The 21,934-nt window shown below is 38.8% G+C and overlaps 1 protein-coding gene across 1 annotated transcript; it reads left to right on the forward strand.

The window, feature by feature from the left end:
- Positions 1-3,232: 3,232 nt before the first annotated feature.
- On the forward strand, positions 3,233-20,233 carry POLR1F (RNA polymerase I subunit F). The gene is made up of 4 exons (XM_007946623.1): positions 3,233-3,486; positions 9,522-9,663; positions 18,344-18,552; positions 19,822-20,233. Exons 1-4 carry the CDS (start codon positions 3,233-3,235, stop codon positions 20,231-20,233), a joined length of 1,017 nt encoding a protein of 338 aa, XP_007944814.1.
- Positions 20,234-21,934: the final 1,701 nt, after the last annotated feature.

Raw genomic sequence — 21,934 nt, forward strand, 5'->3', positions numbered from 1 at the left:
TTTTCTTAGCCAAATTCCTTGAGTTTGAAAACCTTGTAAGAGAGGTGTTGAAAGTCAGTTGCAGTAGAGGCAGACTGGGGAGGAAATAGAGCCTTAGAAGAAATACGGACGCTGGTTTTCATAAAAGGGCCATAAACTATAAAAAGAGAGCCTCATTCCCCTAAAAAGTCACCCACTCCCTTCTGATTTTCTTCTTTTCCCTTTTCTAACTTCTGGAAACAATTATCAATGTTTGCAATTATGTATCACACACACATATCTTCTAGTTAGTTTAGTGTCATGTTTTAAGTTACAATTAAAAAAAAAAAATGACCATAATGTTATCCCTTTCAATACAATTCAAAGGGGAAGATAAACTGAAATTCTGTATAACGAACATGTGAGAATGAACTTCACTTTTCTAAGTGGTTGTATGTAAATTATATACTATTTTATGTTCATTATTTAGCAATCTTTACTAAAGCAAGTGAAGCAAGCAATCAAGTGCTTGTTAATTATCAGGACTTTTACATCAATTATGCCTAAATAAAACGATCAATTCAGAGCCTCTCCCTTATATTCTTGAAAGGCACTGGTTCTCACACCTCAGCAGGCATTGTAACTACCTGAAGAGCTTTTAAAATCAGATGCTGGGCTGCAGCCCGATTTCTGATTCAGTCAGCCTGCACAGGGGCTTGAGAATGAGCATATCTCCTATGCTCCCCCAGGGATGCTGATGCTGCTGGTCCAGAGATCACACTTCGAAGACCACCAATAAAAGCATAACCGTACTTAAGGAGTTGAATCCTAATTTATAGACAGACCTGCTTGAGTTACTTCATGTCTGTGTATTTGCAACGGCTATTGTGTGTGAAATGTTAAATCTATTACATCCAGTAAAATGGAACATATGTATTCTGTTAATTATTTTCCTCTCATTTTTTGAAAGCCTTCTGTGAACATAGTGTACATCAGCTAAGGTCAACAATTTAATAAGCAAGTGGGAGAAGCTTCTAGAATCAAAAATTGCTCCTAAGCCCTTTTTTAAAAAAAGTATTGTTGCTAAAAACAAGCAGTTAATAAACAGCTGCTTGATTTTTGCAGTTCCTACAAAATTCTGTTCTAATGCAAAACTTTACAAATTTAAAGCTCATGTTGCCATCTGGTGACAAAGTCGTGAATTACAAGTTGATGGTGTGCCTGAACCATTAAGTTTTGTTACATATCCTATAGAGACTTTTGTTGCTTCATTTCGAAATTCATTAGGCAAATTTTATACATTTTTCGCCCTAAAAGGGCTGTATTTCACGATTCATTAAATAGCTAATAAAAAACGATTTTCCTAACTTACGTTATGTATTTCAAACAATGTAGTCTGGATGAAAGGAGCTCTGGTAGCATAGTGGCTAAAGCACTTGACTGCTAACCAGAAGGCTGGTGGTTCAAACCCACCAGCCACTCCTCGGAAGGAAGGTTGGGCAATCCTACTTCCGTAATGATACTGCCTCGGAAACCCAAGGAGGGGTCGCTATGAGTTGGGGCCGACTCAATGGCAAGTAACAACAACAGTCTGAATGAGAGCTGTTTTGGTTTTTCATGCTGACCGTTGAAACGGCAAATGTGTATTTCAGAATACATAGTTCATACATAGAATAAATTTTATTAACAAAATATTTTAGGGCGATATTATAGAGAAGTGTAACTATTTTAAGCTGAATCAAATGTTCACATGCATAATTCACTTATAATGACAGTACACTTAATATAGCTAAGTCCACTCTCATTATCTTGCTTAATCCTCACAAACTAAACCAAAGCAAACTCACTGCCCTCGAGTGGGACTCACTCATAGCGACCCCTCCTGGGGTTTCCGAGGCGGTATCACTGTGGAAGTAGATTGCCCAATCTTCCTTCCGAGGAATGGCTGGTGGGTTTGAACTGCCAGCCTTCTGGTTAGCGTTCAAATGTCTTAGGGACTATGCCACCAAATAGAAGATGAGGAAGTTAAAATTTAAAAAGATTAAGCAAGTGTCTCAAGGTACCGGAGCCAGGCTTTGTAGCTGGCTCCTATCAACCATATCTCCTGGATTGTTGTTGTTGTTGTTATGTGCCGTCGAGTCGACCCCGACTCATAGCGACCCCTCCTTGGGTTTCTGAGGCAGTATCACTACGGAAGTAGGATTGCCCAACCTTCCTTCCGAGGAGTGGCTGGTGGGTTTGAACCGCCAGCCGTCTGGTTAGCAGTCAAGTGCCTCAGGCACTATGCTACCAGAGCTCCTGGATTACTGTCTACAAAACCACTAGCGCTCACGAAAGTGTCAACGACTTTGGCTGTAACTGGTGCACCGTTGACACTTTCCCGAGTTGCCCTGGAGACCTTCCTAATCACTAGCCTAGGTTTCCACAAGCAGAAAAAGACAGGCTGTTCTGTAATTATGGCAGTGAGGATGGATACAAGTCTCCGTTGGAGAGATGTTCCCGCTTTGGGCAACACAGGCCTTGGGGCTGACTGAACGTTTGGAAGTAAGGTGATCGCTGGGCTAAGCCACTTGGAAGGCTGTAATATATTTTCCTGAATTAACGATTGCGGAATCAGGAGAAACCGGACTGATGAGAGACAGGATGGGTTCACTTTCAGATGCGTTGCATTTGAGGCATCTGAGTTGCTTTTTGTTATTATTTTTCTTGTGCTTCCTGCTTAAAATATACTCCAAAGATATTTGTTGATATATTATTGTACTGTCCAAGTTTATAATGTCCTACTAAAACACATGACTACTGAAAGTGATCAAGGCGGGACCCTCCATTAAACTACTCTGGTGGCATAGTGCCTAAGACATTTGACTGCTAACCAGAAGGCTAGCGGTTCAAACCCACCAGCCGCTCCTGGGAAGGAAGGTTGGGCAATCTACTTCTGTAGTGATACCGCCTCGGAAAACCAAGGAGGAGTCGCTATGAGTCGGATCCGACTCCACGGAAGTGGTTGCGCTTGGTTGCTTATACGACATTCGCTAAAATAAATACTGCAAGTTTTTCGATCCCAGGACTAACAGGTGGTTGGTTTTGCACATGCTCACAAAACCTCAAAGCGGGGAAAAGAGGTTTCCCCCTGCTGGTTAGACCTGTGTAATCCTCGGGAGAAGAGGAAATTGCTGCAGGCCGGTAACTACAGGATGACGCCAAAACTAGGAGTCCGGGGAGAGGCGATTACAGTGCGTCAGTGGCGCGCGCCGTGAGAAACCTGACAAGCCGCATGGCTGCGGGTTGTTCAGAGCTGTCGCAGCCGAAGGCTGCCTCCGAAGGGCTGGTCGTGGGACCGGCTGGCGTCGTGCCCTGCCTAGAATTGCCAACCTACGCTGCCGCTTGCGCGCTGGTGAGTAGCCGCTACTCCTGCCTGGTAGCCGGGCCACACCGGAGGCACATCGCGTTGTCTCCGCGCTACCTCAACAGGAAACGCACTGGCATCCGAGAACAGCTCGACGCGGAGCTTCTGCGCTATTCTGAGAGGTACCACTATCTTTATTTTATCTTTCTACTTTGTGGGCAACGCCATAATGTAGTCTGACGCCACTTCTTTGGGGTTGGGGAGGTGGGGTCTGCGAATGGACGTGGCGATGGCGCAGCAGAAAAGAAGCAAATGGGAAAAGTCGCACTTGCCCAGCAAGAACTAGCCCCGAGGCATTCTGGGCTTCCGATATACCCTACAAAACCAGTACCGCTGTGGTCGAAATCTTTACAGGGTGCTGATGGTTAGTCAGGAAAGAAAACAGAGATGATGTGATTCTGTGGGTGGAGGAAGTGGAGAAGCTCACTCCAGAACAGACTAAGAAGTTTCGTTGTTAACGAACGCATCATTTAGCTCCTTGCGGATGTTTTCTCGTCTGTAAATTGAAAGTTTAGAATGCAGTGTCTAACTCAGAAGGGGCAGCCTTGCTTGCTCTTTGCTTCCTGTTTCTGCATAGGTTGTTTCTGTTGTTCTGTTTTGTTTGGATGTGCTTAAGCAGGACTAGCAGATCATCTAACTGAGACTTGGCATAAACTTGAGATAGTAGTAGTACTTAAAAGCCTTCCCTGGAACAGAAGGTTTAGATAATAGACATGGACTCCAATTAAGAGATTATAATCATTTCAGCTCTGGTAACGTAGTGGCTGAGGCACTTGATTGCTAACCAGAAGGCTGGCAGTTCGAACTCACCAGTCACTCCTCAGAAGGAAGATGGAGCAATCTACTTCCGTAGTGATACCACCTCAGAAACCCAAGGAGGGGTCGCTATGAGTCGGGTGTGACTCGACAGCACATAACAACAACAAACAACAATCGTTTCAGAGAAAAATATTTATAGGGGATGGATTTGGGAGATTTAAGGATACACAAGGTGATAAGGATACACAAATCATCTGGAAACATAGGCAACAGTTTAATGTATTTTAACTACTTTTTATAACTGCAAAAAAGGATGTGGTGGTGGCATTCTTTTCCGACCTCCTTTTACTTCACAAGGTGGAGAGAAAATGACCATCAGCAGCATCAACCAACAGCTGATTCCTATGAGGTTGAGTCAGATATGCCACCAGCCTCCAGCCTTTTTACTAATTCTGACACCTACCATTCCTCCCATGGCAGTCTCTACTTCTCTGCTGGGTTTGATAATTTGTTGCAATAATTTACAGAACTCACACAATATTCATGATTATGGGGATTAGTAGGGAAGCAATGAATTACAATTCAGGTTCAGGAATGTTCAGGTTATAATTTTTTTATCTGGACAGCTTCCCTTCAGCCATGCCCTCAGTGACACCTCTCTGGCATTGGCCTCTCAGCCTGGCCTCTGCACTGCACTGGCAAGTGTTGCAAAGCTCTTTTAGCTCTGCTTATAGGTACACCCTGGGAGCTCTGGTAGTGTAGTGCCTAAGGCACTTGACTGCTAACCAGAAGGCTGGCAGTTCAAACTCTTGGAAGGAAGGTTGGACAATCTATTTCTGTAGTGATACCACCTGGGAAACCCAAGGAGGGGTCGCTGTGAGTCAGGTCAACTTGACAGCACATAACAACAACATAGGTGCACCCCACTCCACCAGCAAGCCTCCTGCCCAAAGGCATTCAGCTTTCTCATTCTGTGGGCCTGCAAGCCTGCCATTTTGTTTCGTGTGGTTTCTTGACTCTGCTGTAGTCTCTCTACCAAGGACATCCAATTCAGGGATCTTGGATCCAAAGATGTGCTCTACCCCCAGCTCTTCTCTGTGTTGATGGTAATGAGATCCCTCTTTTCCTTAAAATGAGATGGCTCATTTTAAGTCTAGCAAGGTGGTAAGACTGATCTCACATTAGGGTTTCATACACCTTATTTGCACAGTCTCACCCCACAAGGGCACCGTGTACTTTATTTATTTTATTAGCAATCTGTCTGATCCCTTTGGTGGGCCACAGGCACCTCACATTTGTGTAGTTCCACCCAGTCATCTGGATCATGGCTAGAAGAGACACACCAAGTAATTCCCTGCATCACAATAACCAGTTGATGCCTCCAGTTGATAAGCTAGGAGAAAATTACCCTGAGTGCCTCCAGCAGAAGCCATTATAGGAGAATGATTGAATGATAATTTTTATAACTCCGTTGGACCATGTAGCCATGTAGAGGAGGCTAAACTCCAAACAGATCTGTAATATCCCCCGTCATTACTTGTGAGGTATGCTGAAGATGCAGGTTCAGGTTAGTGCCAAGTCAGACACAAATCATGTGAGGCAGCAAAAAAAATGTATGTCTAGAATACTTCATTAACACATCTTACTCATGGTGATTTGCATCATACATTGAACAGTGCATTCCTAATGAGTGACAATATGTTACACATGTGGTGAGTTTTAGTGTAATGTTAATAAATCATTTATTATGTATACATGGTTGCTTATGTTCCAGACTTTCTGGCTATCCAAAGAATCAAGTAGAGGAAAAGGGAAGAATTGAGAATGGCTCTTAGATCCTTGTTTGACAGACTGCCCCACTTTAATTTTCCCAGTGATAAGATTTTTTAATAATCCAAAAACCAAATATACTGTCGTCAAGTCGGATCCGCCTCATAGCAACCTCTCCTTGGGTTTCCGAGGGGGTATCACTACGGAAGTAGATTGTCCAACCTTCCTTTGGAGGAGTGGCTGGTGGGTTTGAACTGCCGGCCTTCTGGTTGGAGTCAAATGCCTTAGGCACTATGCCACCAGAGGTCCTTTTTTAATATTAGATTTAAAAAAAAAAATCTTATAAGGTATCTCATTTCAACTTTGGCACATATCTTTGACACATACCTTCTCCTGCTTTTAAACCATGGAGTATCCCCTTTTTCTGACTCTCTCTGTGTACAGTTTCCATGTGATCACAATTCTTTTTTTCTGGAATTCCCATTCTTGGCAATGTAATCCATAATTTGTTGATTATTATATGATAAGGTCAAATGCCTTAGCATAGTCAGTAAAACACAGGTGAACATCTTTCTCTAGTATTCTCTGCTCTCATTTAAGATCCATCTGACATCAGCAATGGATATCCCTCATTCCACATTCTCTTCTGAACCAGTCTTGAATTTTTGGCAGTTCGCTATCTATGTGCTACTGCAAATGATTTTCAATTATCATCAGCAAAAATTTACTTGTCTGTGATATTAATGATGTTTGATAATTTTTGCATTCTGTTGGATATCTTTCTTTGGAATGGACATAAATGTGGATTTCTTGCTGTCTTCCAAATTTCATGGAATAGATGAGTGATTATTTCCAGTGTGTTCCTGTGTTTGTTAAAACATCTCAATTGGTATTTCACCAATTCCTGGAGCTTTGTTTTTTACCATTGGCTTCATTATAACTTGGACTTCTTCAAATCTTCAATACCATTGGTTTTTGATCATATACTATCTCCTGCAGTGGTTGAACATCAAGTAATTCTTTTTGGTACAGTGACTCTGTGTATTCCTTCTATCTTTTGATGATTGCTGCATCATTCAGTTATTTTGCCTATAAAATTCTTCAGTATTGTAATTCAAGGCTTGTATTTTTTCTTCAGTTCTTTCAACTGGAGAAATACTGAATGTATACTTCCCTTTTGGTTTTTTAACTTCAGGTCTTTGCACATTTCATTATAGTACTTTACTTTGTCTTCTCAAATGCCCTATGAAATCTTCTGTTCAAAACTTTTACTTTATTTCTTCCATTCACTTCAGCTACTCCATGTTCAAGAGCCGATTTAAGAGTCTCTTATGACATCCAATATGGTCTTTCTTTCTTGTCTTTAATGACCTTTTGCTTTCTTCATGTATGATGTCCTACGACTCATCTGATCCTCTATCATTGTTCAATGAGTCAAATCTATATTTGAGATGATCTCCAAATTCAGTTGGAATATATTCAAGGTCATACTTTGGCTCTTGTGGACTTGTTTTAATTTTCTTCAGCTTTAACTTGAACTTGAATAAGGGCAAGTGATGGTCTGTTCCACAGTTGACCCTGGCCTTATTTTTGGCTGATGATATTGAGCTCCATTATCTCTTTCCACAGGAGTAGATTATTTGATTCCTGTGTATTCCATCTGATGAGGTCCACATGTATAGTTGCCTTTTATATTGTTGAAAAACGAACGGTATTTGCAATGAATAAGTCGTTGGGCTTGCTAATTTGTATTATGTGATCTATGGAGTCCTTTCTATGACCAAGGCCGTATTTTCTAGCTATCAATATTTCTTCTTTGTTTCCAGTTTTGATATTCTAATCACCAGTAATTATCAGTATATCTTGATTGTATGTTTCATTAATTTCAGACTTTAGAAGTTGTTAAAAATCTTCAATTTCTTCATCTTTGGCATAAGTGGTTGATAAGTAAATTAGAATAATAGTGGTATTAACTGGTCTTTTTTATACGTGTATCGATATTATCCTATCACTGACAGTGTCGTACTTCAGAATAGATCTTGAAATGTTCTGTTTGGTGATGAATGGGACACCTCTTTAATTTGCCATTCCAGCATTCATTTTGATGACTTCTAGTTTTCCTAGATTCATACCTCATACAATCCATGTTCCAATTATTAATGGATATTTGCAGCTGTTTTTTCTCATTTTGACTCGTGCCCCATCAGTAAATGAAGGTCCCAAAAGCTTTACTCCATTTATGTCATTAAGGTTAACTCTACGTTGAGGAGGCTGCTCTTCCCCTGTCGTATTCTGAGTGCCTCGCAACCTGAGGGGCTTGTCTTCTAGTATTATATCAACGTTCCACTGCTGTTTTTTAGAAAATAAATTGCCAAGTCCTTCTTCGTACTCTGTTTTAGTCTAAAGCTCCACTGAAACTTTTCCACCATGGGTGACCCTGCTGTTATTTGAAATACCTGTGGTATAACTTCCAACGTCACAGTAACATGCAAGCTACCACAGTGCAACAAACTGACAAACAAGTGGTGGAAGTAACGTATGTATATGTGTGTGTGTGTGTGTGTGTCTATGTATCTATATATACACATACACACATATATACATATATACACACACACACAGACAGATAAAACAAAATGAGGTAATAGCCATGACCAAGGTCAGATAGGAGGATAGAATGAGGATTTTAGCCTTGCTTGGAAATGTCCAGAGGATCTTTTTCTGGAAGAGTTAGTGCGTATTGTAGTAAAGCCAAGTCATAGCAACCTGCATTGGGTTTCCATAAATCTTCATGGAAGTAGATTGCTCCATCTTCCTTCCACAGAGTGGCTGGTGGGTTTGAACTGCTGACCTTTTGGTTAGCAGCCAGATACCTTATCCACTATGCCACTGGAGCTCCTTATGTCTCCCTGGGTGTTAAAATTACTTAAGAACTTGGATTATATTTTGAAATTGAAGTTATCCCCTCATCTTGTCTGTTTAATAAGTAAGTGTAAGGCAGGACTTCTAACTGGTTCATTAACCCCCTGGGACCTTGTTTAAATGTAGATGGTGTGATTCAGTCTGTCTGGGGTGGAAATGCACAATCTCAGCAGGGATGAACCAGTTCAGGTCTGTGGTGTGAGAGTCCACTTCTTGATAAATGATATACTTGTATTTCTTAACATTCTATTTACAAGTAACAATTACCCTGTTGAGATTTTTTTCTGTTAAGTCATTGGTTTAATATTTAGGAGCATTTAACCCTAATGCTTTACTTGCTATATCCCATTGAATATAGAAAATTAATTTTGATGGATGATACCATCATACTCATAGAAATGTACAGACATGTTCCTTGCGAAGTTATTTCTCTTATTCTGCCATTACTAAAATTCATATGGGTAGCAAATAGGGAAGCAGGAACTTATTGCTATTGCATAATTGCCTTTTTTGTTTAAATAAGTTGGAACCCTTTGGTGATATATAAATATGCCGTATATTAATTTATCTGTAATCATATATTTGGCATGGGTGGTTATTTAGGAAATGTGTACTTTTTTGGACTCTTGAAATAATCTAAGCAGAATGACAATGTCCCATTTTAAAAGAGGGTAAAATATGTCATTTTTCTTTTCTTTTAATACAGCCTTTTAGGTGTCCCTGTTGCATATGATAACATCAAAGTAGTGGGTGAACTGGGAGATATTTATGATGATCAAGGACACATTCATCTTAACATTGAAGCAGATTTTATTATTTTCTGCCCTGAACCAGGGCAAAAGCTTATGGTATGTATATTATATTTGTCTAGTTTTCTGTGTATAATTATGTAATTTAGAAAATTATAAGAAACTATATACACCTTCAGACATCCTGGTGGTGCAGTGGTTACACACTTGGCTGCTAACCAAAAGGTTGTTGGTTCAGATCCACCTAGTGGCTTCACAGGAGAACGATCTGGTAATCTACTCCTATAAAGATGACAACCATGAAAACCCTACGGGGTGTTTCTACTCTGTCACTTAGGGTCTCTGAGTCAGAATCACCCAACAACAACAACAAATATATACTTAAGACTCAAAGGAATTGCTATTTTGTATTTAAAAAAATTAGTAAAAAAGAAAAACTACTTTCTATCAGTTCAATCCTATATAAGTTTTTTACAGTTTTGTTTTACTTTTTTTTTAAAAAAACTCTATCTTTCTAAAAGTTACTTATATTTACAGAGTAAATGCCCCATCCAAATTTATTCTTTATGTATGAAGGGCCTGTTGAAATCTTTTGCCCATTTTTAATTGTGGTTTTGTCTTTTAATTATTATTATTGAAGGGTGTTCTGCTACTCAGCCCTTGTACCTCCCACCTAGGCTTCCCAAGTAAAGGCTTTGAGCCCAGAACATCTCTAAGGAGATTGGGAATTGGGTCTCTCACTCTTCCTCAGTCCCTTCTCTTTGTCTTGCACATGTGTGGGCACCACACGACACCTGACCAATCCTGCTTCTCTGTCTGTTCTCTGTGAGAACTAGAGGGGTAGATGTAGAACCCTGCACTAGCCATGTGCAGAATGATCCTCTGGCCATGGGAGACCAGTACCCACTAGTGAAGCTGATCTTGCTCTGTCTTTTCTCTGTGTGAGTAAAGCATTTCCCCTGCACTGTTAGATCATGCATGTGATCTTTTGTTGGCAATCTCGAACGCTGGTGTGACAGGTAGGGTACTTTTCTCCTTTCTCTGTCTATACCCATTTTCTCCGTGCTTTCTATATCATGATTCACATTTTTTTCAGATGACTATATTGTGATTTTTTTCCCCCAGTCTGTGACTTGTCTGTTGATTTTTCTTAATGTATCTTTTGATGAGCAGAAGCTTTTAATTTTGATGAAGTCTAATATGTACTTTTATGGTTATTGCTGTCTGGATCCTATTAAAGAAACTTGGCCATCGCCAGGATGTGAACATGTTCTTTTATAAGCATTGTGGTTTTAGCTTTGCTGTTTAAGTCTAAGATCAATCTTGAATACATTTTTGTGTATCCGATGAGGTAGAAGATAATTTTTTTTGTCTCTATATTACTGTGCAGTTGTTTGGGCTGTTGTTGTTGTTGTTATGTGCCGTTGAGTCGGCCCCGACTCATAGCGACCCCTCCTTGGGTTTCCGAGGCAGTATCACTACGGAAGTAGGATTGCCCAACCTTCCTTCCGAGGAGTGGCTGGTGGGTTTGAACCGCCAGCTGTCTGGTTAGCAGGCAAGTGTCTTAGCCACTATGCTACCAGTTGTTTGGGTTACATATATTGAAAAGACTTCTTTCCCCACTGCATTCTGACAAAGGCATTTGTCAAAACTCAATTGACTTTGTAAGTGTGGGTCTGTTTATAGACTCCGTGCATGTTTGTGTGTGTGTATGTGTGTGTGTGTGAGAGAGAGAGAGAGTGGGTGAGTGATTTGGGTGAAAATTTACAGAGCAAATTGGTTTTCCATTCAACAATTTATACACGTTTTGTTTTGTGACATTCATTGCAGTCCCCAACTTGTAGCAGAGCACTCTTTCCTCCTTGTCCTTTCCTATCCTTCATGCCTTTTGAGCTTTAACACTGGGCAAATGCTGTCCTTCTGATCTCCTGTGGTTGATTGCTCTAAGGAATGTGTACCTCCCTGGTGTTACTGGTCACCTTATAGGCCTGTCATTGGCGGAAAGTTGAGCCATGGGGGTAAATTCAGATCCAGGTATGAAGGATGTCTAAGGCCATTGTCTCAGAGGTTCCACCAGTCGTTTTCAGACCTGTGAGACTGGTCTTTTTTATGATTTTGTGTTTTGTGCCACATTTTCTCCCCCTTCTACCCAGGACCTCCTATTGTGATCCCTTTCAAAGTATTTGGTAGAAAATTGTACAGTGATAGCTGGGCACCATCTTAAATCTTTGTTCCCAGGGTCATGGAGGCTTTGTTTACATGGTCCATCAGTCCTTTGGACTAATCGTTTCCTTATGTCTTTGATTTTCTTAACTCTTCTTTGTTCTAGATGGAGATAGAGCAATAGTTACACTTTAGAGTCCAACCCACAAGCCTTTAAGACCCCAGTAACCGCTCACCAAAGTCTGTTTCTAGACTTTTTATTCCCTTGATCTGTTTGTCAGTTTTTATGCCACTACTACATTTGCACTATCTTATGTAAGATAGCTTCATGTTTTAGAATGTTTTGGCTATTTTGGGTATTCTTCATTTCGTATAAATACTAGATTCAGCTTGTCCATTAACTTGTCCCTCCTAAAAAAAATAGCTAGGATTTTCTTGGTAGTATGCTGAATATGTTAGTCAACTTAGGGAGAATTTATATTTTAACATTTAATATATTGAGCTTTACAGTCTATGAACACGTCTGCAGTTTTCTTTAATTCCTGTTAGTGTTTTGTAGTTTTCAATGTAGAAATCTTGTACACGTTTTGTTATATGTATCACTAAGTATATTATTCTATGATACTATTATAGATGGGTTTTTTTTCCAATTATTCATTTCTGGAATATGGAAATACATATCCATAACCTTACTAAAGTCACTTCATTGGGTTTTTTTGTTTCTTTAGTATGTTCTATGTACACAATCACAGTGCCTGCAAATAATTATAGTTATGTCTCCCATCCAATTCTTTGCTTTTTAATTTTTTTTTCTTTCTGTTCCCATTGGCTAGGTGTAGAATTCTTCATTTAAAATAATTATCTTGAAGAACATTAAAGTTCCATTGTTTTCTAGCATCAGTATTGTGATGAAAAAAATCTTTTAATTCCTCTGTTTTCTCTCTGGAAGCTTTAATTAACTTCATTGTTAGATTTATGAAATGTTAAGTATTTCAATGCTTTTATTGTGTTCAAATCTGAAACATCATTTAGCTTTGGAAAAGTTGCCTTTATTTCTTTGATAATTTCTTTTCCATTTACTTGCACACACACACACACCCCTGCAGAAGTTCTATTTGATGGACTTTGGTCCTCTCATGCTGATTTATTACTTAACTTTGCTCCTATATTTTTTCATCCCAATTTTTTTCCTCTGTTGTGAGAAAGTTTCTCAACTTTTTTCTTCTACTTCTTCTTTTATTATTTTTTTAATTATTAAATTTCAACAGTCTTAGTGTTCCCATTATGTTTTTTTTTTTCCTTAAACTCTCTCACTCCAAAACATCTGTTCTTACTTTATGGGGCTAATGTTGAATTCTCTGATGCTTGTAATTAAAAGGAGCTCTGGTAGCATAGTGCCTAAGGCATTTGACTGCTGACTGGAAGGCTAGCAGTTCAAACCCATCAGCCACTCCTCGGAAGGAAGGTTGGGCAATCTACTTCCATAGTGATATCACCTCAGAAACCCAAGGAGGGGTCGCTATGAGTTGGATCCAACTGGACAGCAGTGCGTCATAGTTAAAATTTAATTTTATTCTTTGAAAATTACCTCTCTCTTTTTAGACCAGTTCTTAAATACTTTGGTTCTAATTTATGCTTACACTTTTCTCTTATTTTAGCATATGTGGTAATTTGTTTAGTTTTATGTCTAAAGGCTCAAGTTAATGCCCCAAGATTGTTGATGTAGGTAACATGCCACTTCACGGTAGTCCTCCTTCTGAGGCATCTTTCCCAAATGGCAGGGCATAACGGTTAGAGTGGTAATTTTGTGTACTCAAGTAGATGAGTGTACTGGCAGCTTCACGTTAAAGTACATGATTGGTAAGTCAGAACACTGGCTGACAAAATAAGGGAAGCCCTCTTCTGAACAGAAACTGCAGTGCTAAACCGGAACCTGTCAATTTCTTTATCCCATTTTTGTTTAGTACTGAATGCCTTCTCTATGCTTAGGTGCTATGTCAAGGCTGAAGCCATAGGTGAGGACAAAATTAAATCTCTCTTCTCCTAGAGCATGCATAGGAGAAACTAGTAAATAAACAAAGAAATAAATAACACTGGTTGATGATAAGTGCTGAAGAGAAAAGAGAAAGGAGATAAGGTGCTTGGAAGTGAAGTGGATTGTTTTGTGTAAGGTGGTCAGGAAATACTCACTGCTAAGGTGACATTTTTGCATAAGAACTTGAAGGAAGTTGAGGAGGTAGCCTTTTAAATATCTAAAAACCAAACCAAACTCGCTGCCATCAAGTCAGTTCCAACTCATAGCGACCCCCTTTGGGTTTCCAAGGCGGTAAATCTTTACGGAAGTAAATTTTCCTAGTCTAACTTCTGCGGAGTGGTTGGTGGGTTTGAACCGCCAGTCTTCTGGTTAGCAGTCAGATGCCTTAGGCACTGTACCACCAGAGCTCTAGAGTAACTTATTTGAAAGAGGAAAGAGTATATGCAAAGGTACTGAGATGCAAATATGTTTGAATATTTAAAAAGTAGCAAGGTGGCCATTGTGGCTAAAGAAGAGTAAATAAGAGGAAGAGTAGAGAATATGGGGTCAGGGAAGTTGGGAAAGTTGGAGGGGGCTGGATTTTCAGTCTTTTTAAGCAATATGAGTTTGGATTTCAGATAACAGAAACTAATCACCTTTCTTTTAAACAAGAAGGAATTTAATATAGGGAATTAGATAATAACAAAACTACATGAGCAACAAGCTTTAGGTTTAGTTTTCAGAGAGAACTCTCAGAGCACAACTACAGATTTAGTATGCAAAGAGGCTAGTACTTGTCATAATTAAGAAGCCACTGCTCTAACTACTAGCATCAGGACTATACCATTGAACCTAATCCATGTCATTTGAAAAGATGTCTACAGTCTTTCAACCCCCACAGAGCCTAAGTACAGGCCACTGTCATAACTGCCACCTCTTAACTTCTGCCTTCCAAATTGTACAAAGGTTCATTTGGTTGTGTTGGAGAAGGCTGTAACCCAGGATCATAGGTAAGTCTGGGAAAAGTAGTCTAGCTTTCTAAGCACAGTATATAATAGAAAGGAGTTAGAATAGACTTGTTACCCAGTATATACATTCTGCCTCATACACCATGGTGAGCTTATACTCTTTAGAGAGAAGGGAAGCCATGAAAGAGTTTTACACAGAAGAATGTGATTTAGCATAAGAACTGGATAGCTGTATAGAGACTAAACTGCAGCTAGGGGAAAATACAAGTAGGGGAACCAGTTAAGAGACTGTTGCATAACAATGAATTGGACCGGGTTAATAACACCAAAGTGGTTCGGAGTACAAGGGTTCTGGATGTATTTTGAAAAAGAGCTGATAGGATTTGCTCATGGATAAATGTGGAATGTGACAGAAATACTGAAGTTAAGATTGACTTAAGTTTTTTGACCTTTAGCATGTTGAAGCATGGAGTTCACTGGGGTGAGAAAGTTTCAAGGAGCCATTTGGGGAGGGGTCGAATAGGAATTCAGTGTTGGACATTCATATTTGAAATGCATGTTAGACACCTATGTGGATATGTTGAGAAGGCAGTTGTATGTACTTCATTTCAAATTCAGAGGAAAGAGGTCCCATGCTGGATATATGTCCTTAGGAGTCTTCATGCTGTAAATGGCGTATAGAGAATAACTATAGATAGAGAGAACTCTGAGCAGTCCAACAGGAAGAAGTTGGGGAACTGCATTAACAATGAGCAGGAAGAGAAGCAGAGTGAATGTTCGGGAAGCCAGGTGAAGAATGTTTCAGGAATGAGTGTTTGTATCACTCATTAGTCTTTCCCTGTTTCCTCTGTATGTACCTGCTGCCTACCTTTACTTCCTCTGGGGGCTCAAGGCTTTGAGCTGTGCTTTCCTCTGCTAGACTTTTCTACCGATATGATTTCAGCTCTTCCAGAGCTTAATCAAGTTTCCACTAACGTGTCATCCCTTCCTCTCCAGTTATCAACGCTTTTATGAATTTATTCTCACTTGACAGCAGTGGTTTTGGTTTTTTGTTGGTACTTTCTTGCTTTCAGTTAGATTTTTAGAAGAAAATGGAAACTCTCAAGGTGGTCACTTTATAATGTAACAAATTTGCTTAAAACCCCTTCAGTGACTTCCCACTGTATTTGAAATAAAATCTTAGAACCTCTTACCAAATCCCAGCAAGGTCTGAGTGATCTGGCATCTGCTTCTCTTGTCTGGTCCCTTGAGACCACTTACTGTGCTCAGGCCATCCTGGCTGCCTTTCTGCAAGGAGTTAAATTACTTTCCACCATATGGCTTTTGCACATGTTATTCTTCTCCACATGAAACACTCTCTACCCTCTTGTCCTTCAGGTTGCAGCTTTAATGTTACCTCTCTGAAGCTCAGAGAGGTCTTTCCTGACCAATTGATACCTAATCCATTCTTTTCCTTCATAGCATGTATCATGATTTGTAATTATATACTTTTTGAGTTGTATGTTGTTTTCATTCCTTCTGACATAAACTCCTCTGTGGTAGGAACCATGTCTTTTTTGTTTATCAGATATTCTTAGCAGTGCCTGCCGCTCAGTATCTAATCCATAATACCATATAATATGGACATTTACTTTCATTCAAGATACTCATTGAATACTACTATCTTAAATAAATGGACATATGACATATTGTAGAGAACTTCTAGAATTAGAACTAGACTTTTTTCTTTTCTTGCCAGAATTAATTGTTCTATACCTTGATCCCAGGAAATTAAAGTTAGCCTTTGAGCAGATTCTGAGTTCTTAGTGCTTGGAAGTCAGTCTTTTGACCATGCTGCTTTCTAGTCTTATGAAGCGGAGGCCAAGATAGAATTAGACATTCAGGAGATTTATTGAGGGAAACACCTGCGAAGAATAAAGGGGAGGACGTGGAATAGGGTAAGGGTGCAAGTGACAGAGAGGGAGGAGGATGGAGTGAGAAGAGTATCATATTGCAGCACACTTCGGAGAAAGTTTTGGCCAGGCTGGTGGGCAGTCCTCAAGTCACAGTTGCCCACTAGATGAGACCCCTATCTCATTAGAATGGGCCTAATTAGTATTTCCTACTGTGCTCAGTCATGGGCTGGGAGGAGGCCATGGGAACGTGCCTGGTGTGATGGTGGTGGATCCAGAGGGGCAGCAGCTGGGCCCATCAGATCCCTGTGTTCCCAGTTACAGAAGATCTGAGCAGCTCATTTTCATGGCCAGCACACTGCTGTTACTATCTTTGCCTTCTCATACTTAAATGTAAGCAAGTTCTTTCCCATCCATGAAATAATAGAATTTTAGCTTTCAGGATTAAAAAACTACAGCTTTCAGGAAGCTTTAAGTTATTGACTCATCAGTATAGAGAGGGCTATTAACATGAGGTTATGGGTGAGGATTATATTTTCTCTCAGTACTTCGGTGCCCTTTGCTGGAAGACTGATCTTATGTACGGTATGCCTGATCTTCAGTTGAATGCTCGGTCACAGCTGTGCTGCCATCTTTTCTGCACTTAGAAATATGGGAGGCCCCATGACAGCTTCTTCAGACTGACCTTAAAACCATCTAGAAGGTACCACTGGGGACACCAGACTCCTGAGAATGACAGAGCAGGAAGTTTTATTCTGTCACATGTAAAAAGGATTGCTGGAGTTATACAGCATTGTGTACATGTCAGTGTTATTTACCGTTCCAGAACTCAGAAGATGACATTAATATTTCAGATTTTCTATCGTATAACCCATTGCCATCTAGTTGATTACAACTCATAGCAACTCTGTAAGGTTAGTGGAACTGCCTCAGAAGGTTCCCAAAGCTGTAAATCTTTATGGAAGCAGACTGCCACATCTTTCTCCCACGGAACAGCTGATAGGTTTGAACCACCAGTATTTTGGTTAGCAGCCTAAAGCTTCAACTACTGTGCCACTGGGCTTCTTTTCATCCATACGGCTTATATTTATTGATTCCTAGAAGAAGAATGGAATGCTTCAATTTTATGGAAATGTTCATTTAACCTTGAAATTATGTAGCACAAACTTTTGTTTTCATTTTAAAGCATCCAGTAATAGTTTTAGGTTAGCCAAAATGCCATGCAGAAGATTTACATATAAAGGGTAAGCTGTCATCTAATAGGACTGCTTACATCATGCTAAATTGAATCATTAAGGCATGCTTTTCAGCTTTGAAATACAGTCTGTTTCTAGAAATATAATGTGGATATCCTAGTTATAAAAAACATATGCTTGATTCCTGCCTTGAGGTCTTGAGGCTTTCTTTTACATATAGGTCATATCAAGGAGTATTTTCTGCTTGGTTTCAGTGTGGTTATAGGGTAATTTACTTCCCAAGGAATCTTGCAATGGAGGCCAAGGTGTTTGGGTTTTTTGTGGGAAGAGAGGGATGGTGGTTGTTTTACAGTTTTCTAAAGCAGTGTTTTATTACAGCATGTAATAAGTTTTCTTTGAGTTAAAGATGTTCCATATTATACCTCTAATCTGTTGTTTTCTCTTTGAAGATTGTTTTGAGCTTATAAAGCTTGTCTTACCTTTTAACTCTGTGAATCTCTTCTTGATGTTATGTTTTGTTTTGTTTTGTTTTTTTGTTCTTCCTAGGGCACAGTTAATAAAGTATCTTCCAGCCACATAGGCTGTTTAGTACATGGCTGTTTCAATGCCTCTATCCCTAAACCTGAGCAGATGCCTGCCGAGCAGTGGCAAACCCTGGAGATAAACGTGGGAGATGAAGTAGAATTTGAAGTATTTCGTTTAGACTCAGATGCTGCTGGAGTGTTCTGCATTCGGGGAAAATTAAATATCGCTAGGTCAGTTCACTGTCACAATATGACCCTGGATACTTAGTCATTTCTGATTAATTCTGAATTTATAGAGTATGAGCCCTTCTGTAATGGTAATTAATTCTATTTACAAGTGTATTTATGCTTTCAAACCATAAAGACACTGTAAACGGGAATCTTAAGTGTTCTCACCGTGCATCAAGTAAGTATTCTGAAGCTCAGCATCTAGCTGACTTGTCAGTTTTGCTGAGTATTTTATAGCTTGTTAGTTTTGAAAAACTGATCTCTGAACTTGAAACTGTTAAATCCATAATTCTATTGTCTAACTCTTAAACTACTTTTATTTGTACTTAATTGAAATGAAAAGAACTTGTTTTGATTATTGTCATCTATGCCACCTAGATATTTTAATTTCTGGATTATTTGATATTAAAATTCTTATTAAAAATTACTCTAATCTTGAGTTTGGTTCCATAGGAGCAAAATTTTACAGGGAAAATAAGTCTCTTGAGACACGGTTGATTTTGTTTAGAATTTTTTTCTGGATTTGCTTTAGTAAAAAAAATAATTTATTTGGATTGACGTTCTAGAGCATATGTCCAGTAGAGTGTTCTCTGATGGTATAAATATCCTACTTCTGTGAATACCAGAGGCTCACTGTTGAGCACTTGAAATGGGGCTAGTGCAACTAAGGAAATAAATTTTTAAAATTATCTAATCTAAATTAAATTTAAATGGTCATGTGGCTAATGACTGTTGTATAGGACAGTGTGGAAAAAGGGCTACTCACTGATCCTTTTTATTTTCATGATATAAAATAATTCACAACTTTGAAATAACACTGACTCTGTAGATGAGATAAAATAATGAAATATGATTGAAATAGCAGAAGAGAAATTCTGTTGCTTTGGTAGATACTAGAAATATATTTTCTCTTTATCAAATGTTAGTGGTTTAGCTACTGAGTCTGAGTATTGCTATAATGTTCAGTAACTAAATTTTTATGAACCAGATCAAAAATTAGCAACATGTTTTGACAAGATTTTCATGCCACTTTCATGAGTGAAAAATAGTTTGGGAGAAGTACTTTGAAAACGAAGCTTTTAACATTTCCAAGATATTTCAGTGGGATAAAGGATAACAAAATGAAATATTTTAAATTTATGCCATAATTATATATCTTGTACTGCTTCCATTATTTAGAAAAATCTTAGCTTGTTGGGACATGCTTGATCTCATTTTATTCTTTCATTTTTGCTTATTACTCTGTTCATATTTTCAATTGTTAATTTACAGTTTACAAGCCAAATGCTCTGAAGTTTCTGAAGAAGTAACAGAAACTGTCACTGAAGAAGCTGTTGAAAAACATCCAAAGAGGAAAAAGAAAAAGAAGAAAGACCTGGAGACTTACGCAGTGGAAGATGGTACTATAGAGCAAGTAGATGTTACTGTAAAGGAAGAAACAGGCCCACAGATTGGTAACAGCGTGAAGGGCCTCGAGGAGGAAGAGCCAAAGAAGAAGAAGAAGAAGAAAAAGCACCAGGAAGATCAAGACCAGGACCCTGTTCTCCAAGGCAGTGACTCTAGTGGTTACCAAAGTGACCACAAAAAGAAAAAGAAAAGAAAACATAGTGAGGATGCTGAATTTACCCCAGTTTTGGAACACTTACCTAAAAAGAAAAGGAAAAAGGAATTTACTGTGTTTTGAACATGTTTGAATTTTTAAGTTTAATTTACACACAATAGATGAATAAATATTTTGAGTGAGGTGAAATGTATATGTATTCCAATAGTTTATAAAACAGGAACCATTTGATTAGGAGGTGTGTCTGTGTGTGTGCATGCAAGTGTGCACACATGTATGTGTGCGTGGTAAAAATCATAAAACTGACAAAAAGTTAATTTTGGAAATATCAATAAATGAAGTGCCATTTTATTGTATATAGAATAAAAACATAGAGCTACTCTCTCTCTCCACTCATATATTTCCAGATTTTATATCTAAATAAAATCATTTCCACAGTCTTAAGACTACCAAAAGAACTTTATAATACAGTATTATTCATATCATTAAAGAATGAATTTGTTTTTGAGTTTTGTGTTTGTTTTTTGGTAAAGATTTTGCTGTTGCGATATTATATGTCATTTTATTTTACATTTTAAAAAATTCAGGACATTTACTATTTTTAGATTTTCACCATGGCAGCTACAGTATTATATTTCTGTTTAACTTAAAATGGTTTGCCAAAGGAGCTTCTGAAGATTTAGGAACTGTGCCACTACTGACTATATGATGGGAAAAATTTTTGACTTTCCTTCCAAGTGTGTGTTCTTAACTTTCTTTTTTCTTTAAGTCTGAGAGGTTGTTGGAGAGAACTGTTCACTGGTACTTATTTATATATGCCTCAGCAATTCTGCTTTTGTTGTCTACTGGAGGAGGAGAGACTGATACAGACAGAATAAATGTAATTCAAACTAGTGGGAAATTTCAGATTATGTTTTAATGTTGGTCTAGGCTATTAGAAATTGTTCTGAAAAGAAAACAATTGTTACTGTTTTCGTGGAGAAACTATGGAATGTATCTTGTTTAATGAAAAATAGTAATGAATTAACAGTCTGGTCTGGGCTGATAATCCATGCATAGCCATATTCATTCATTTAATACAGTATTTGACCATCTGCTACACGTAAAACATCTAAGGCTTACGGCTATAATGACAGACAAAAAAACAAACTTACTGCCGTTGAGTAGTCCCGAAATTGAAATGGGAGTAGTCCTGATTGAGATATTTATTCTTACGTGACATTGAGTTGGTTTAGACTCATAGTGATCTGTGTACAACAGAATGAATCATTGCCCAGTCCTGCACCATCCTCACAAGGGTTGCTATGTTTGAGTCCATTGTTATAAACACTGTGTCATTCCATCTCGTTGAGAGTCTTCCTCTTTTTCACTGACCCTTTGCCAAGCTTGATGCTCTTCTCTAGAGACTGATCCTTCCTGATAACCTGTCCAAAGTACACCAGGTGAAGTCTTGCCATCCGCACTTGTGCATATACTATCACTTTAAAATGCACACTGGGTTTTTAAGATGTACCAAAAAGGAAATGTAAATAGCTCATTTCTTTTATATTTGTGAAATGATACTTTTTATATAAACCAAAACAAAACTCACTGCTGTCCAGTTGAATCAGACTCACAGCGACCCCACCTTGGGTTTCCAAGGCAGTATCACTTTGGAAGTAGATCACCCAATCTTCCTTCCAAGGAGTGGCTGGTGGGTTTGAACTGCCAGCCTTCTGGTTCGCAGTCAGATGCCTTAAACACTATGCCACCAGAGCTTCCACTTTTTATATAGTAAGTTAAATAAAATTATTACAATTTCAGAGTTTTTCACTCTGAAAATAT

The sequence above is a fragment of the Orycteropus afer genome, unplaced genomic scaffold (genome assembly GCF_000298275.1).
Source record: "Orycteropus afer afer isolate SDZICR_OR568_19922 unplaced genomic scaffold, OryAfe1.0 scaffold00008, whole genome shotgun sequence".
NCBI classification, from domain to species: Eukaryota; Metazoa; Chordata; class Mammalia; order Tubulidentata; family Orycteropodidae; genus Orycteropus; species Orycteropus afer.

What these genes read in the sequence shown, in the direction of transcription:
- POLR1F (XM_007946623.1), top strand. Translation starts at nt 3,233, where the DNA reads ATGGCTGCGGGTTGTTCAGAGCTGTCGCAGCCGAAGGCTGCCTCCGAA. An exon ending in CTTCTGCGCTATTCTGAGAG is followed by an intron (nt 3,487 to 9,521) that starts GTACCACTATCT and finishes CTTTTAATACAG; the next exon opens with CCTTTTAGGTGTCCCTGTTG. An exon ending in GGAAAATTAAATATCGCTAG is followed by an intron (nt 18,553 to 19,821) that starts GTCAGTTCACTG and finishes GTTAATTTACAG; the next exon opens with TTTACAAGCCAAATGCTCTG.